Source organism: Bufo gargarizans, chromosome 3 (genome assembly GCF_014858855.1).
Source record: "Bufo gargarizans isolate SCDJY-AF-19 chromosome 3, ASM1485885v1, whole genome shotgun sequence".
NCBI classification, from domain to species: Eukaryota; Metazoa; Chordata; class Amphibia; order Anura; family Bufonidae; genus Bufo; species Bufo gargarizans.
The window spans coordinates 123,352,036-123,370,665 of record NC_058082.1 but is presented as its reverse complement, the minus strand read 5'-3'; the positions used below and the strand labels follow the sequence as shown (position 1 = coordinate 123,370,665).

The window sequence follows — 18,630 nt, the reverse complement described above, 5'->3', positions numbered from 1 at the left end:
CTGCGGTACATTGGTGTATTCTTAAAGAGGACCTTTCACCAGAATAAAACTTCTAAAGTAACTATACAGGCATGTAGAGCCGCGCCCAGGGACCCCCCTGCACTTACTGTTATACCTGGGCGCCGCTCCGTTCTCCCGTTATTGCCTCCGGTATCTTTACAGTTAGGCTCCACCCAGGGGAACCTGCCGGCGCCTTCTTCTCCCATGCTGTAGCGCTGGCCAATCACAGCGCTCAGCTCATAGCCTGAGAGGCTTTTTTCTCTCTCAGGCTATGAGCTGAGCGCTTTGATTGGCCAGCGCTACAGCATGGGAGAATGAGCCGACGGCATTTTAATACAACAAACTGCTAGCAGATGTTCAAAAAAGGAAATGCTGTGAAGTAGCATTGAAATATGAGTATGGATAAAATAAAAATAAATTAGAAAACTAGTGATGCATGGGGGCATGCAGTAATCACAAAGGTTTAAAGGGGTTATCACATGAAAAAGTACTGTAGTGCAGGGAATAGGCCATTTTGATGGCAGTTTTATTGCCTGCTTCATAACATTTTTTTTCTATTTGCTTTATCTTTAAGCATGGTCAGATATTGTCTGCCTGCTTGGAGCCAAGCATTCCTATTGGTGTCTGTTATATATATTGCTGCTCCAGTGTAGTACACTGAGATTCTAGCTCCAATTCCAAGCATTTAGTGTCCTCTTTTTTTTTTATATATAGGATATACTGGAATGTAGGAGCCTGCAAAGAAACGCCTTTAACCCCTTAGTGACCAAGCCTGTTTGGGCCTTTATGACCAAGACCTTTTTTCATGGTCTCGTTCCAAGAGCTATAACTTTTTTATTTTTTCGTCTATATAGCTTTATGAGGGCTTTTTTTTTTACGGGACAAGTTGTAGTTTTTAATGGCACCATTTTGGGGTACACATAACTTTTTGATTAACTTTTATTAACTCTTTCTGGGAGGGAGATGGGGAAAATAGCAATACTGCCACTGCGTTTTTACATTATAAATTTTACGGCGTTCATTTTTCGGTACAAATAACATAATATCTTTATTCTCTGGGTCAGTACGATTACAGTGATACTAAATACTTATAATTTTTTTTTACGTTTTACAACTTTTTTTTTCCAATAAAACCCCTTTTATTAACCAAAAAAAAGATTTTGCATTGCCACTTCACAAGACCCATAACTTTTTTTTTTCTTTTTCTATGGAGTTGTGTGAGGGCTTGATTTTTGAGGGACAACTTGTATTTTTCATTGGTATCATTTTGGAGTAAATGGCGCTTTTTGATCGCTTATTACGTTTTTTTCGGTGGAGACTAAGAATGAATTAGAAATTGTCTTTTTTTTTTTTTTTTTTTACGGCGTTCACCATAGGGGATAATTTATGTAATATTTATGTATTCCGGGTCGTTACGGACGCGGAAATACCAAACATATGGGGGATATTAACTTTTTGCAATTTTTTTCATTGAAAAGTGTATTTTCAATGGAAAAAAAAGCATATTTTTTTATTTTATGGAAATTTATTTATTTAATGTATATTTTTTTTCTATTTTTTTCACTACTTAAAAGTCCCACAAGGGGACTATAATATACAGTATTTTGATTGCTTTTAAAATGTAATGCATTATCTCTATAAAGCATTACATTTCAATAGCAATGCATTTCAAACATTGACCAGCAGGCTGCGCCAGAGAGGCACAGCCTGCTGGAGAGAACTGAAGACAGGCTCGGGGCCCTGATCGGAAGTGAGGTAAGCTTCCGCACCCCGCGATCGCATTTTCGGGGTGCTGATGGGAGACAGAGGGAGTCTGCTCCCTCTGTCACCACTTTACATGCAGCGGGCGCCATTGCGCCCGGCATGTAAAGGGTTAAACAGCCCGGATCGGCACTTCTGCCGGTCCGGGCTGTGAGAGCCGGGTCCGTGCTCCCCGCTTTTTACGGCGGCCCAGCCTAAGGCCCCTTAGTGACCGCCGTAAAAACACGTATGGGTGGTCACTAAGGGGTTAAAGTGAACCACACTAGAGCTAAATTGGGTTCATCTGCATGTATAACAATGGATGTATGCTAATTCTATACATTACGGAAGGAGTGCCACACATTAAGGTACCTAGTATCGGTGAGTGATCTGTTATCCCCCTAGGTAGGTATATTATAGATTGGAGATTTAGCATTGCAATCTTGTTACCCAACATATGATCTATTTGGGTTAGGGAATTGTGACCGCCACTGTGGCAGGAGTATACCCTATCTCTAGGGTATTAGTGCTCCAGAGGTCTACCCATCTAAATTCAGTTAGGAATCTGTTGAGTTACGAGGGGGTCCCGGCATCTGCCAGGTCTGCCATATCCAGAAAGCGATCTAAAGAGAAGTTTAACATCATGTTTAGGTCTCCCATGCAAATTACCCTGGCCTGTGGATAGGTAGCCGCAAAAGTAGCTGCTAGGTGCAAAACCTGCATAGAGCCGGGAGGGGGATTATAAATGCCTAATGTATATTGTATATCATCAATAAGAGTGAACAAAGACATATCTGCCTTCTGAATCAGTGACTAGATCTTTCACCTCCCAGAGTAATTGTTTATGTAATAGCAGGGATACCCGTCGTGATGAAATATGATAAGAGTGTACTGCCCATTGAACCCAAGGCCTCTTTTAGACCTGCGATGTATTGGCAGTAAGATGTGTCTCTTGGAGACACAGGATCTGTGGACTAGAGTTTCTGACAAAGGTCAGTGCCATGGATCTCTTTTGCGGTGTACCCAATCCCCTGACATTCCACGATAATGTTTTAAGCTCAGCCATATCCTCCAAAGCAAACATGTGTTATCAGGAGTGGACCATAGCGTAGTGGGTGTATCAATGTGTGACAGTATCATATATAACAGTAATAAACTGATAAAACAGCTGTTGTAGAACCAGAAAAACAACCTAAAATCCCTAACGTTATGCAACTGCAAGTGTAGTAATATGTCTGGAGTAATTTTTACTCTAGACTGTAGGCTAGTAAAACCAGGACGCCTCTGCCTACGATGGTGATTGGCAGAAGCATGTGGGCTGCATCTACAGTATTGGTGTGTCCATTTAAGTATTTGCATATAGTCATTAATGCCCTATATCATTAGCTAGTGTAAGACTTGATGTAATAAAAAAAACTGCAGTGAACTATATCAGAACATAAGTAAATCAAACCAATTTGTTGAAGTCATCTGGAGACTAGTCCTTAAGCATATTGAAAGTCTCAACGTCTTGGAGATCTTCGCCGTAAGGTCAGCCATTCAGAGACTTTTCCAGGAGAGGTAAAGAAGACTGCTCTGTCGCCGTCCACCACTGAGTTTTGCAGGATAGCCCATGGAGTACGGAATGCTGGCTTCGCTCAGACGCCTCTTGACATCCATGAAAGCGGTACATTGTTTCTGTAATTCTATGGAAAAGTCTGGAAAGATGGAGACCCTGGCGTTGTCAAATGTAATTTCTTGCAGTCTTCTGGCTAAAGCCAGCATCCTGTCCCTGTCTTTGCAGTTGAGAAACCTAGCAAGCATGGGACGAGGTGGGGATCCCGGTGGAGGAGGTTTTGCTGGTATTCTGTGAGCCCTTTCAACCGCATATGCAACAGAGAAATCTGCATCTGGAAAAAAGTTCCTTCATTCATTTTTCTATAAACTCATCTGGTGTGCGACCTTCTGCTTTTTTGGGCAAACCAATAATTCTAATGTAGTTTCTACAGAGCCTATTTTCTAGGCCATCTGCTTTCTGTTTCGAGAGTCCTGCTTTAGTATTGAGGTCAGATATAGATCTTGGAACAGTGGCAGTAGCATCTTCAATGCGTGAAACACGCTCCTCGGTATGCTGTACTCTTTCTCGCAGGTTATGCAGGTCTTGACATAGCAGTCCCAGATCAATCTTCATTTCATCCAATTTTCCTGCAGGAAATCTTACATGCAGAATGTGCGGATACTTGTTTGGGGGTTGACACTCTTCATGGTCCTCCTCAGAGGTTATAGTAGTTGGCAATTCCGATGCTGTGCTTGCTCTGGTGTGCACATTCCGCTGCGGTAGTGGTGACCGCGCACCTTCTTCAGGTTGTCTAGTGAACTCGTGTAATTTTTCAGTGGCACTCTGTGTTTTTTGTGGCCCCATTGTTATATGAAAATAGTAACCGGCAAGCAATTGAGGAGGCAGATTCCAGGGCTCCAGGAGGTACAGTGTATTTTACTATAGTAAATATGCTGGCAAGTTCAGGGTATGCTCCCTGGAGTTATCTTATACCGTTATGCGCAAAGCAGTGATCTGGTTATCTTGTCAGACAGTCTATTATCACCTCTTTGGTGCTTTTATGCAAAAGATTGTGTCTGCGTAGTATAGTGAGGAGGGATGCTGCGCTGTTTACTTAGGCAGGAACCTGTAACTGGGCTCCTTCCTCGCGCTGCGGAGTTGTTCTCAAAATGGCCAACTGACAGAAAAACCAAGGGGACCTGCGCATGTGGCCGATCCTCACTTTTCCACCTTAGGTATTATGCCCGCTGCCTCCCGATTGTTCCCCCTTTACTTCTCACTGATCTGCTGCGTCTGGGTATGCCGAAGGTCCTCCGTCCAGACCTCCGATGCAGCTCGCCGCTCCCAATTCCCAGCGTGGCTTTCAATGCGGCTCCCTCCGCGCCTCCACCAGACAAATCTGTTCTGCACTGGGCACTGTATGCTGCAGGGCACGATCAGGGGGCTGTGTTCACTATAAAACTGGTCTTGGAGGCTACCAAGAGGCCTACAGCAACATTAAAGGAGCTGCAGGAATAGCTGGCAAGTACTGGCTGTGTGGTACATGTGACAACAACCTTCCATATTCTTCACATGTCTGGGCTATGGGGGTAGAGTGGCAAGACAAAAGCCTTTTCTACCGGAAGAAAAATCCAAGCCAGGCTACATTTTGCAAAAACAGATCTGAAGTCTGCCAAAAGTATGTGGGGGAAAAGGTGTTATGGTCTGATGAAACCAAAGTTGAACTTTTCGGCCAGAATTCTAAAAGATATGTTTGGCACAAAAACACTGCACATCAACAAAAGAACACCATTCCCACAGTGAAGCATGGTGTTGGCAGCATCATGCTTTGGGTCTGTTTTTCTTCAGCTGGAAATGGGGCCTTAGGTAAGCTAGAGGGAATTATGAACAGTTGCAAGAAAAAGTATGTAAACCCTTTGGAATTATATGGATTTCTGCACAAATTGGTCATAAAATGTGATCTGATCTGCATCTACCGTATTTTTCGCCCCATAAGACGCACCTAGGTTTTTGAGGAGGAAAATAAGAAAAAAAAATTTTTTTAACCAAAAAGGTGTGCTTTTGAACTAATGGTGGTCTGTGCATGACACTACTATGGGGAATCTGTGGATGGCACTGTTATGGGGGGGTGGGGTGTGATCTGTGGATGGCAATGTTATGGGGTGTGTGATCTGTGAATGGCACCGTTATTGAGGGGGTGTGATCTGTGGATGGCACCGTTATTGAGGGGGTGTGATCTGTGGATGGCACTGTTATGGGGGGGGGGGGGGTGATCTGTGGATGGCACTGTTATGGGGGGGGGGGGGTGATCTGTGGATGGCACTGTTATGGGGGGGGGGGGTGATCTGTGGATGGCACTGTTATGGGGGGGGGGTGATCTGTGGATGGCACTGTTATGGGGGGGGGGTGATCTGTGGATGGCACTGTTATGGGGGGGGGGGTGATCTGTGATTGGCACCGTTATGGGGGGGTGATCTGTGGATGGCACCGTTATGGGGGGGGGTGATCTGTGGATGGCACCGTTATGGGGGGGGGGTGATCTGTGGATGGCACCGTTATGGGGGGGTGATCTGTGGATGGCACCGTTATGGGGGGGGGGGGGTGATCTGTGGATGGCACCGTTATGGGGGTGGGTGATCTGTGGATGGCACCGTTATATATGTGTCACCCACAGATCCCCCACCCCATAACCGTGCCATCCACATATCCCCCATGCCATAATCGTGGCATCCACAGATGCCCTAATATACCAGAGCTAAACCTGTGGTAGGGGCCAGTGGCATGCAAATGCGGCGGGGCCGGTGCGGTCACTGTACTCCGGCCCCACCACTCACTCACTGCTTTATTGCTATACCTTATTTAATAATAACTTTAATTGAAGTTCTGATGCCCAGCCCCATCTGTACTACTTACTAAATGTCCTGTAGCAGGCAGAGCAGGGTGGGCGGCCGTAACTCACTGATGTCACGTGCCTATGCCGCCTACTTTATGAACGAAGTAGGCGGCGCAGGCACGTGACATCAGTGAGTTACGCCCGCCCTGCTCTGCCTGCTACAGGACATTTAGTAAGTAGTACAGATGGGGCTGGGGATCAGAACTTCAATTAAAGTTATTATTATAAAAGGTTTAGGCATTAAGGAAGTGAGTGAGCCGCGGGGTCGGAGCACAATGACCGCACCGGCCCCGCCGCAGTTGCATGACACCGGCCCCTCCTCCCTCCAGCTGATGCATCGCAGACTGCGATGTAAAATAGCAGCATTCGCCCCATAAGACGCCAGGGCATTTTCACCTTTGTCACTTTTTTGGGGGGTGGGGGGGTGCGTCTCATGGGGCGAACAATACGGTAAGTCATAACGATAGACAATCAGTCTGCTTAAACTAATAAAAACACAAAGAATTAAATGTTACCATGTTTTTATTGAACACACCATTATTAAACATTCACAGTGCAGGTGGAAAAAGTATGTGAACCCGTGGATTTAATAACAGGTTAAACCTCCGTTGGCAGCAACAATTAGCGGATGTCATCTTCTGGAAGATATCCCAATTTAGGGACCATTCTCCCCAGCAAAAAAAAAATTGAGGGATTGAGGGTAAGATGATCTTCCGATCACGATGAAAGTCTGAGACTACCTTAGGCAGGAATCCTGGCTCTAATCTAAGTCTTATATGATTGTCAAGACTCTAGAGGTAAGGTTCTCTACAAGAAATTGCCTGGATCTCCCCTATACGTCTTGGGGAAGTGATGGCTATTAAAAAGGCTGTCTTGAAAGAAAGGTACTTAATCGAAATTTCGGCTACGGGAACAAAAGGTGGTTTTGTTAGCCCCTCTAGTACTATGTTTAGGTCCCACTGAGGAACTCTGGACCTCAACGTTGGTCTTAACCCAACAGCAGCTCTTACGAATCTCCTTATCCTCCTATATTCCGCCAAACAAGTGTCGTAAATGGTGCTTAAAGCCGTTATCTGTACCCTAAGTGTACTAGGCCTTAAACCTAGCTCTAATCCACTCTGAAAAAATATAAGATCTTGTTTATTGGAGGAGAGGAAGTATCTGGATCTTCCTCTCCCAGCCAACTACAAAATCTCTGAGATATATGGCCGATGTTACTTTTTTCATGCTGGCTTTCAGGGTAAGAATTACGTTTTCTGATGGACCCTTTGTCCCGAGTGTCTCGCCTTCAGGATCCAAACAGCTAGTCTGAATATTTGAAGGTCTGGATGTTGCATGGGACCCTGAATCAGCATGTCTTTCTGGAATGGAATCTTCCAAGGTTCTTCCAACGCTAATTGTTTTAGAGTGGAAAACCAACTTTTTTGCCCAAAGTGGGGTCACTAAGATTACCGTTTCCTCTTTTTTTATCTTCTGTATGACCCGAGGAATTAGAGGGAATGCACAGACTAGAGTCCAATCCCAACTTATTGATAGGGCATCTACTGCCTATGGTCTGTCTATTGGATTTAGTGAACAAAATAGAACCACCTGAGCATTTTTCTCTTGATGAGAATAGATCCATTTCTCGACGACCTCACCTGGATCTTCTGGAAGATATCCCGATTTAAGGACCATTCTCCCCAGTCTATCCTGCTAATATCTTCTCTAGGAGACTTATTTCTTAGATGATCCTCTAGCTCTGCTAACCAGATGTACATGGCTCTAGCAACCAAAGTCACTGCTATGTTGGTTTTCACTCCAAACATAGCAGATTCCCAAGATCTTTTTAGTAAACCTTCAGCTTTGCGATCAAAAGGATCCCCTAGCTGGGAATCTTCAAATGGTAATGCTGTTCTTTTCACAACATTGGCTACTTGTAGATCTACTTTAGGAATATCAAATACCTTACATTCTGACTGATCAAAACAGACTATTTGAGAATTCTTTAGAGACACCTAGTCTCTTTTCTGGATCTAGCCACTCCTCCATAATAATTTCCCTAATCTTCCATGTCCTCAGAAGAGGACAAAAAAAAAAAAAAAAAAAAAAAAAAAAAAAAAAAGTTTGTTTTCTCTGATCTCTCCCTCTGAGAGGAGATCCTCCTCCAAAACTTGTCTAGAAGAAGCGGAGCCCTCCTCAATGTCCTCTTGATCAGAGGAGGATTGAACAGAAAGCCTAAAAGGGAACATGTCATGTGGATATTTGATTATAATCTAAATAATTATATACAATCATTAACTACTAAAAAGTACCTTAGATGTATTCACTTACTGGTGTGACAGATGGTTACCTCATAATATACACACAAAGATGCTGCATGCTAATGAGCTGATTCAAGTCCGGCATGATGTCATTGAGTCCAGCGTATATTTAATTCCGAGCTATAGCCACTCCCCTGCCCACCTGCTGCTGATTCCAATGGAAACAAACTGTCACTCAGCAGCAGGTGGGCGGAGAGAGTCAGGAGCTCATGATTATTCATGACTCATCATTATCAGCTGGAGCTTTTCAATACAAGATGTTGGCAGATTGACTGGGGCAATTAAAGAAAGTGACCCAGCATTTTGCTAAGCGAATCAGTCACTTATGTTGCCCTTAGTTAGGACACCATAAAACTGGTGACAGGTTCCCTTTAACCTTTTTGCCGGAGGATTAGGAGTGCTGGGAGTAGACCTAGAGGCTAAGGAAGATTTCTTTCTTTCATGAATGAAAAACTTAATCTCAGAAAAAAACATCTGAAATTATATTTGGTTGTTCCTCTTTCAGAATTTCTGACATGAAGGATCTGCATAATTTTTCTTATAGTTTTCAGGTAGTCTTTTTGAACAGGCATTGCACTTTAGATCAAAAGTAAAGCCTCTAGATTGTGCCCTGGAGACAAGAGGACAACCAAATATCAGCCAATTTCCCAAAAAAATAAAAATTATATAATATATATATTTACACACACACAGTACAGACCAAAAGTTTGGACACACCTTCTCATCCAAAGAATTTTCTTTATTTTCATGACTATGAAAATTGTAGATTCACACTGAAGGCATCAAAACTATGAATTAACACATGTGGAATTATATACATAACAAAAAAGTGTGAAACAACTGAAAATATGCCATATTCTAGGTTCTTCAAAGTAGCCACCTTTTGCTTTGATTACTGCTTTGCACACTCTTGGCATTCTCTTCATGAGCTACAAGAGGTAGTCACCTGAAATGGTTTTCACTTCACAGGTGTGCCCTGTCAGGTTTAATAAGTGGGATTTCTTGCCTTATAAATGGGGTTGGGACCATCAGTTGCGTTGTGGAGATGTCAGGTGGATACACAGCTGATTGTCCTACTGAAGAGACTGTTAGAATTTGTATTATGGCAATTGGGGAAAGTGTCCCCAAGTGCAGTCACAAAAACCATCAAGCGTTACAAAGAAACTGGCTCACATGCGGACCGCACCAAGAAAGGAAAACCAAGAGTCACCTCTGCTGCGGAGGATAAGTTCATCCGAGTCACCAGCCTCAGAAATCGCAGGTTAACAGCAGCTCAGATTAGAGACCAGGTCAATGCCACACAGAGTTCTAGCAGCAGACACATCTCTAGAACAACTGTTAAGAGGAGACTGTGTGAATCAGGCCTTCATGGTAGAATATCTGCTCGGAAACCACTGCTAAGGACAGGCAACAAGCAGAAGAGACTTGTTTGGGCTAAAGAACACAAGGAATGGACATTAGACCTGTGGAAATCTGTGCTTTGGTCTGACGAGTCCAAATTTGGGATCTTTGGTTCCAACCACCGTGTCTTTGTGCGACGCAGAAAAGGTGAACGGATGGACTCTACATGCCTGGTTCCCACCGTGAAGCATGAAGGAGGAGGTGTGATGGTGTGGGGGCGCTTTGCTGGTGACACTGTTGGGGATTTATTCAAAATTGAAGGCATACTGAACCAGCATGGCTACCACAGCATCTTGCAGCGGCATGCTATTCCATCTGGTTTGCATTTAGTTGGACCATCATTTATTTTTCAACAGGACAATGACTCCAAACAGACCTCCAGGCTGTGTAAGGGCTATTTGACCATGAAGGAGAGTGATGGGGTGCTGCGCCAGATGACCTGGCCTCCACAGTCACCGGACCTGAACCCAATCGAGATGGTTTGGGGCGAGCTGGACCGCAGAGTGAAGGCACAAGTGCCAAGCATCTCTGGGAACTCCTTCAAGACTGTTGGAAGACCATTTCAGATGACTACCTCTTGAAGCTCATCAAGAGAATGCCAAGAGTGTGCAAAGCAGTAATCAAAGCAAAGGTGGCTACTTTGAAGAACCTAGAATATGGCATATTTTCAGTTGTTTCACACTTTTTTGTTATGTATATAATTCCACGTGTTAATTCCTAGTTTTGATTGTGTGAATCTACAATTTTCATAGTCATGAAAATAAAGAAAACTCTTTGGATGAGAAGGTGTGTCCAAACTTTTGGTCTGTACTAATATATATAATATATATAATATATATATATATATATATATATATATATATATATATATATATATATATATATATATACACACACACACACACACACACACACACACCATTTTCTCCCCCCCCAAGCTGGCCTCATAGAATACGCTGCACATTGCTGGAAGCAGTTAGCCGCAGCCGGGTGTCGAAATGTGACACGCGCAAAGGAAAGAAGCCCGCCATAAAGGAAGGACACAGGCCACAGATGTCCATAATTCAAGCACCGCAAGTTACAATATGTTAGGAAGGCATATCACCTTATGGGATCAATGAAAGACACTGGATTCAGTTTAAGGTTTTATTAAAAGTAGATGTGTTTGCGTTCACAGAACGGCGTCACAATTCAGCACAAGTAAAAAAAAATCAAAAAAACAATAAAAATAGTAAATGGAAAACTAGTTTCCAATTTACTAAGCTCATAAAAAGAAATTAAAAAGGACACTAAAGTCCCACCATAGCAGAATACACTGGCGCATCTGTGGATAAAACAAAATTGGAAATCAGTTAGGCAAATTTCACATTTGAATTTGTAACTCATAGTAAAACTGTGACAAAGGAAACCTACAGCATTTATGCACATCAAGTCGTGTCTATGTGGGAAATAATTATCGGCACATACATATATTTAGAATTACTCTATGAAACCTCTACACACACACACACACACACACACACACACACACACATTTGCAAGAGAAAGTATGAACTTTTTGGAATGATATGGATTTCTGTACAAATTGGTCATAAAATGTGATCTGATCTTTATCCAAGTCACAACAATAGACAATCACAGTCTGCTTAAACTAATAACACAAAGAATTAAATGCTACCATGTTTTTATTGAACACACCATGTAAACATTCACAGTGCAGGTGGAAAAAGTATATGAACCCCTAGACTAATGACATCTCCAAGAGCTAATTGGAGTAAGGTGTCAGCCAACTGGAGTCCAATCAATGAGATGAGATTGGAGGTGTTGGTTACAGCTGCCCTATATAAAAAAAAAATAATAATAATAATAATAATAATAATAATAATAATAATAATAATAATAATAATAATAATAATAATAATAATAATAATAATAATAATAATAATAATAATAATAATAATAATAATAATAATAATAAAATAATAATAATAATAATAATAATAATAATAATAACAACAACAACACCACACACACACCAGTTCTGGGTTTGCTTTTCACAAGAAGCATTGCCTGATGTGAATGATGCCTCACACAAAAGAGCTTGCATATAGCTGGAAAGTTATAAAAGTATCTCCAAAAGCCTTGCTGTTCATCAGTCCACGGCAAGACAAATTAAATTGTCTATAGATGGAGAAAGCTCAGCACTGCTGCTACTCTCCCTAGGAGTGGCCGTCCTGTAAAGATCACTGCAAGAGCACAGCGCAGACTGCTCAATGAGGTGAAGAAGAATCCTAGAGTGTCAGCTAAAGACTTGCAAAAGTCTCTGGCATATGCTAACATCCCTGTTAGTGAATCTACAATACGTAAAACACTAAACAAGAATGGATTTCATTGGAGGATACCACAGAGGAAGCCACTGCTCTCCAAAAAAAAACATTGCTGCACGTTTACAGTTTGCACAAGAGTACCTGGATGTTCCACAGCAGTACTGGCAAAATATTCTGTGGACAGATGAAACCAAAGTTGAGTTGTTTGGAAGAAACACAACACTGTGTGGAGAAAAAGAGGCACAGAACACCAACATCAAAACCTCATCCCAAATGTGAAGTATGGTGGTGGGGGCATCATGGTTTGGAGCCGCTTTGCTGCGTCAGGGCCTGGATTGCTATCAAAAGGAAAAATGAATTCCTAAGTTTATCAAGACATTTTGCAGGAGAACGTAAGGCTATCTGTCCACCAGCTGAAGCTCAACAGAAGATGGGTGTTGCAACAGGACAACGACCCAAAGCATAGACATAAATCAACAACAGAATGGCTTAAACAGAAGACAATATGCCTTCTGGAGTGGCCCAGTCAGAGTCCTGACCTCAACCCGATTGAGATCCTGTGGCATGACCTCAAGAAAGCGATTCACACCAGACATCCCAAGAATATTGCTGAACTGAAACCGTTCTGCAAAAAGGAATGGTCAAGAATTACTCCTGACCGTTGTGCACGTCTGATCTGCAACTACAGGAAACGTTTGGTTGAAGTTATTGCTGCCAAAGGAGGTTCAACCAGTTATTAAATACAAGGGTTCACATACTTTTTCCACCTGCACTGTGAATGTTTACATGGTGTGTTTCAATAAAAACATGGTAACATTTAATTCTGTGTGTGTTATTAGTTTAAGCAGACTGATTGTCTATTGTGACTTAGATGAAGATCAGATCACATTTTATGATCAAAAAAAAAAAAAAAAAAAAAAAAAAAGGGTCCCAGAACAACTCCGCTACCGTACAATACCCTTTACTATCTGATACGGGATGCAGGCGAGGAATATTAGGAAGCTCTCCAGCGATGCAAAACCAACTCCAGTTAAAGTTCTTGGCATTCAATAACATGATACCATTTCTAAAATAGGTTAACACTGGAGACAGCAATGTCATAGCAGAACCAAAAGTTGGCAATTCCGAGGTAGACAGACAATCATTCATAAGAGGTTTGTCAGAATAGAATATAGTCCAACTGTCTGTCCACAAAGCTGTCAAATTAAATGATATGCATCGTAATTCAATCACAGCCATGAATGCAACTAACTCCACATAGTGGGAAGCTAATCATTGCTATAAATACTTCTAGACATTACATCATAAAGAAGTAGTATATACACACAATACAAAGGCCGTCTATCACAAGTTAGTGGTCATTGAGAAGGTAAATAAGACTAGTTCAGCGTCAGTTAAAGAAACAGATGCAATAGAGATGGTCAATTAAGGTCACTGTGCTGATGGTATAAAATTCGTATCAGAGTCAAGAAGAATCATGTCCACTTTACTTTTTGGGCTGCTTTGACTCTCTGGATCCGGAACCTTCCAGTCCATCTTTCGTCCCTTCTCATATAGGCTCTTCAACACTTTGCGGAAATTATCTGGCTCTTTTCCATTGCAACTAAGCTCCAAGTACTTGCGATAAAGCTGTAGGGCTGTCCGAGCATCTTCTATGCTATCATGTGTCTCCCCTTGAATTTTAAGATCTAGAAAATAAAGCGATTAAGCCATACATGTATGGTCACCTATTTTTACTCGAGTGCTACATGGGGAAACATGAGTAGCAAAGGAGCGCATTAAAAAGGCCTGCAAAACAACAGGAAGTGAAATATTGTTGGGGGGGGGAATGAAGAGGACAGACACAGACAGACAGATTTACAGGCTGAATTATCACAGTCCGGCAGTAGCTGCGCCTAATTTAGGACTTGGTGCAAGACTCGTCATAACTCAGGTGCAGCAGCCGACAGTCTAATCTTCTATTAGTGGTGACAAACTCTTCAACATAAAAATAAAAAACTGGATACTCACCAAGGAAATACCATGCCAAGTATCTTAGAGAGATCATTCTTTTACGTGGTATGTGAAACAGATAGACAGTATCAATCACTTGATCTTTTGGCACCTGCATCCAATATATAAGAAAACTCCAACAGTTATTAACCTCCCTGGCGGTATGATTATGTCTGGAATTTTGTACCAAAAGTGGTACAATTTTTAGCATGAAATTTGGTGTTCTGTTATAAAAAAAAATTTTGGGCACAAATTACAGTAAAATTGCAGGCAAGGGGCACTGTACAGTAATAAAATGTCAGATAGGTTATACAGTGTAATCCTCTCAGATTACAATGTATAACCTATTTTATGTGTGTGTGTCACTTTTACTGTTTATATTTTTTTGAATTTCCCACCCAGTTCCGCCCCATGCGCAGCTGCTGCTCGCAGGGAACGGAACCCGGAAGTAATATGCCGGCCGGCGCGCACAGCAGAGGACATCGCCGGATCGCCGGCAGAAGGTGAGGGAGGACTGCAATGTTACCCCGAGCGTGACTCGGGGTTACCGCTCCTGGCAGCGAAAATTAACCCCGAGTCACGCTCGGGAACACCGCCAGGGAGGTTAAAGATGGGGCTTCAAATTAAAAGTAGTTATCAGATATTTAAAAACACACGCATAAAAAGGGACTGCAATTTGTTAAAAATAAAAAAAGGAGATTTTTGTATAACTTACCAGTTAAATCTCTTTCTCGCTCTTCCTTGGGGGACACAGACCTTGGGTATAGCTCAGCTCCCTAGGAGGCGTGACACTAAGTAAAACTGTTAAGCCCCTCCTCCATCAGCTATACCCTCAGCCTGGAGATAGAGGCTACCAGTTGCGTGTCCAAGTAGTGAAAGGATAACAACCAATAACGGAAACAACCAGCCAGCAACCCAACGGGGCGCCAGACCATAACCCTGTAACCAAACACAGAAGGGTGGGTGCTGTGTCCCCCAAGGAAGAGCGAGAAAGAGATTTAACTGGTAAGTTATACAAAAATCTCCTTTTCTCGCCCATTTTCCTTGGGGGACACAGACCTTGGGACGTTCAAGAGCAGTCCAAGAAGGGAGGGACCACAAACCCAAGGCGGAACACCACCAGAGCATCAGGAAACCGCTGCCTGCAAAACCAGGCGGCCCAACGCAGCATCCGCTGATGCATGCGTATGCACCCTATAGAACTTTGTGAAAGTGTGCAGAGAGGACCAAGTGGCTGCTTTGCACAACTGTTCAGCCGAGGCCCGATGCCTCTGCGCCCAGGAAGCTCCGACTGCTCTGGTGGAATGAGCAGTGACGCCAAAAGGCGGAGGTCTGCCCTTGGCTCGATAAGCCTCAGACACTGCCAGTTTAATGAAACAGGCAATAGCCACCTTGGAGACCGCCAACCCTTTGCGCGAACCCTCCGGAACCACAAACAGGGAGTCCGTGCGCCGAAAGGACCCGGTGACCTCCAAGTAAATCCTCAACGCCCTGACCACATCCAGACGGTGCAGTTCCCGTTCTCTGGGGTGGGAAGGAGAGGGACAGAGCGACGGAAGGACGATGTCCTCATTGATGTGAAAGGCGGAGACCACCTTTGGCAGGAAAGTCGGGACAGGCCGAAGCACAACCTTATCCTGGTGGAAGATCAGGAAAGGTTCGGAGCAAGAAAGAGCCGCTAACTCCGACACCCGTCGGAGAGACGTGACGGCCACAAGAAAGATGACCTTGCAGGACAGAAGGCGAAGGGAGACCTCCCGTAAAGGCTCGAAGGGGGCTGATTGGAGCGCCGAGAGCACCACATTCAGGTCCCAGGAAGGAACTGGAGGGCGGTACGGCGGAACAGAGTGAGCCACCCCTTGTAAAAAGGTCTTAATTGGCCCTAGAGGGGCCAGGGGACGCTGGAGAAGAATAGACAGCGCCGAAATCTGACCCTTCAGAGAACTGAGGCACAGCCCCAGGTCCAGACCCGACTGGAGGAAGGACAGGATTGTGGGAAGAGAAAACCGGAGAGGTGGGATGCTCCGGGACTCACAGAACCCCAGATAGGACCTCCAAACCCGATAGTAGATCCTAGAGGATACGGGCTTACGAGCCCGGATCATGGTGCGGACTACGTCCGCGGAGAAACCCCGTCGCGTTAAGACGGCGGTCTCAATAGCCACGCCGTCAAACGTAGCGAGCCTAAATGCTCGTGGAAGATCGGTCCCTGAGAGAGAAGGTCTTCCCTGGAGGGCAGTGGCCACGGTGCGTCTGCCAACAGCAACATTAGGTCGGCGTACCAAGACCGGCGGGGCCAATCCGGGGCGATTAGAATCGCGGGGACGCCCTCTGCCGCGATCCTCCGAAGAACCCGTGGCAGGAGGGGAAAAGGAGGAAAGACGTACAGAAGGGAGAATTCGCGCCACGGAAGGACGAGCGCGTCGGCGCCGTATGCCTTCGGGTCCCGTGCCCTGGCCAGGTATAGGGGGACCTTGTGGTTGAATTTGGAGGCCATGAGGTCCACGTCGGGGCGACCCCAGCGAAGACAAAGGGCTTCGAACACCTCTGGGTGCAGGGACCATTCTCCCGGGTCGATGGTGGACCGGCTGAGGAAATCCGCCGCCCAGTTGTCCACCCCCGGGATGTAAATCGCAGATAAGGCCGGCACGTGCGTCTCCGCCCAGAGGAGAATCAGGGTCACCTCTTGCATCGCTGCGAGTGCCTCCCTGATGGTTTATGTATGCCACAGCCGTGGCATTGTCCGATTGGATCCGAACAGGGTGGCCCTCAGCAGATGGGTCCAGTGTCTGAGGGACAGAAGAATCGCCCTCAGTTCCAGAATATTGATTGGAAGTCTGGACTCCGATAGAGACCAAACGCCCTGGACGGACCGGGGAGGGAAAACCCCCCCCCACCCCCGTAAGCTGGCATCTGTGGTAATCACCAGCCAGTTCAGTGGAAGGAAGGACTTCCCCCTTAGAGGGATATGCAACCACCAGCCGAGGGAAGCTCGAGCCAGGGGAGGCAGAAGAAAGGTCCTGTCCAGACTCCTCAGTGATTTGTCCCAGGCCGACAGAATTGCCCTCTGAAAGGTGCGGGATCGGAATTGTGCGAACGGCACCGCTTCGAAACAGGCAACCATCTTTCCCAACAACCGCATGCTGGATCTGAGGGAAGGGCGGTGATGACGGAGGAGACTGCGAACCGACCCGCGAAGGGCCAGACGCTTGTCCGACGGAAGGCGGACCTCCGCCAACTCTGTATCCAGGAGCATCCCCAGGAAGATCAGCCGTCTGGAGGGGGTAAGGGAAGATTTGGGGTGGTTGATAATCCAACCGAACCGCGTCAGGGTCTCCAGAGTGAGTTCCACACTGCGGGATGTCAGAGAAGGAGGGTGCCTTGACCAGGATGTCGTCCAAGTATGGGAGAAGAAAAACACTTCTTGAACGTAGAAGGGCCAAGACAGGGGCCAGGACCTTGGTGAACACTCGAGGAGCAGTCGCCAGACCAAAGGGAAGGGCGACGAATTGGAAGTGATCGTCCCCCACCGCAAAGCGCAGGAAGCGGTGATGACATGGAGCAACCGGAACGTGGAGGTATGCATCCTGAATGTCGATTGAGGCCATGAAATCCCCTCTTTCCAGGGAGGCCACTGCGGACCTGAGAGACTCCATCCGGAATCTCTGCAGTCGGAGAAAACGGTTCAGGCGTTTTAGGTCCAAGATCGGACGCACTGAGCCTTCCTTCTTGGGAACCACAAAGAGGTTCGAGTAGAACCCCCTGAACCTGTCCGTCGGAGGCACGGGGGCGACGACACCCTTGTCCATTAGAGAGTGAATGGCCGCGAAGAAGGCGGCCACTCGTACGGGATCTCGCGGAGGACGGGATCGGAAGAAACGGTCTGGCGGAATGGACGCAAATTCGATTTTGTATCCGCAAGATACAATCTCGAGCGCCCATGCGTCTGAGATGTGGGCCCGCCATACGTTCCTGAATAGGAGAAGGCGGCCCCCCACCCGGGTGGGTGGGGGCGCACCTTCAGGCAGAGGGCTGCTGGCCTGTGGGAGCCCGTGCAGGCTGGGACTTGCGCCAGGTAGGTTGCGTCCGAAAAAACGGCTTCTTGCGTCTATCCTGGGCTGGGCCAGAGGAAGAAGAACTGGCCGCGGGTCTAGACCCGGTAGGCTTGCGAAAGGACCGAAAACGGGACGAACCAGCGCGACCACGGGGGGCGCCCATTGGCCTGGACTGGGGGAGGAGAGTACTCTTCCCACCCGTGGCCTCTGATATAAGTTCGTCCAGACGGGTTCCGAACAGGCGGGAACCCGTGAATGGTAGGCCGGCCAAAGAGCGTTTGGAAGCGGCGTCCGCCGCCCAAACCTTCAGCCAGAGTTCCCTCCTGACAGAAACTGCCAGGGCAGAGGAACGGGCAATGAGGGCACCCGCATCAAGGGAGGC

At 45.5% G+C, this 18,630-nt stretch overlaps 1 protein-coding gene across 1 annotated transcript in view; it reads right to left on the bottom strand.

Annotated features, from left to right (window-relative positions):
• Positions 1-11,006: 11,006 nt before the first annotated feature.
• PAN2 (poly(A) specific ribonuclease subunit PAN2) overlaps positions 11,007-18,630 on the bottom strand; it is a 71,904-nt gene continuing 64,280 nt past the window's right edge. The window contains exons 24-26 of the mRNA XM_044284602.1: positions 14,212-14,305; positions 13,692-13,889; positions 11,007-11,198 (exon numbers count right to left, since the gene is read on the bottom strand). Of these exons, the coding sequence (XP_044140537.1) occupies positions 11,164-11,198; positions 13,692-13,889; positions 14,212-14,305 (327 nt within the window). The 3' untranslated portion in view covers positions 11,007-11,163. The remainder of the gene's footprint in view (positions 11,199-13,691; positions 13,890-14,211; positions 14,306-18,630) is intronic.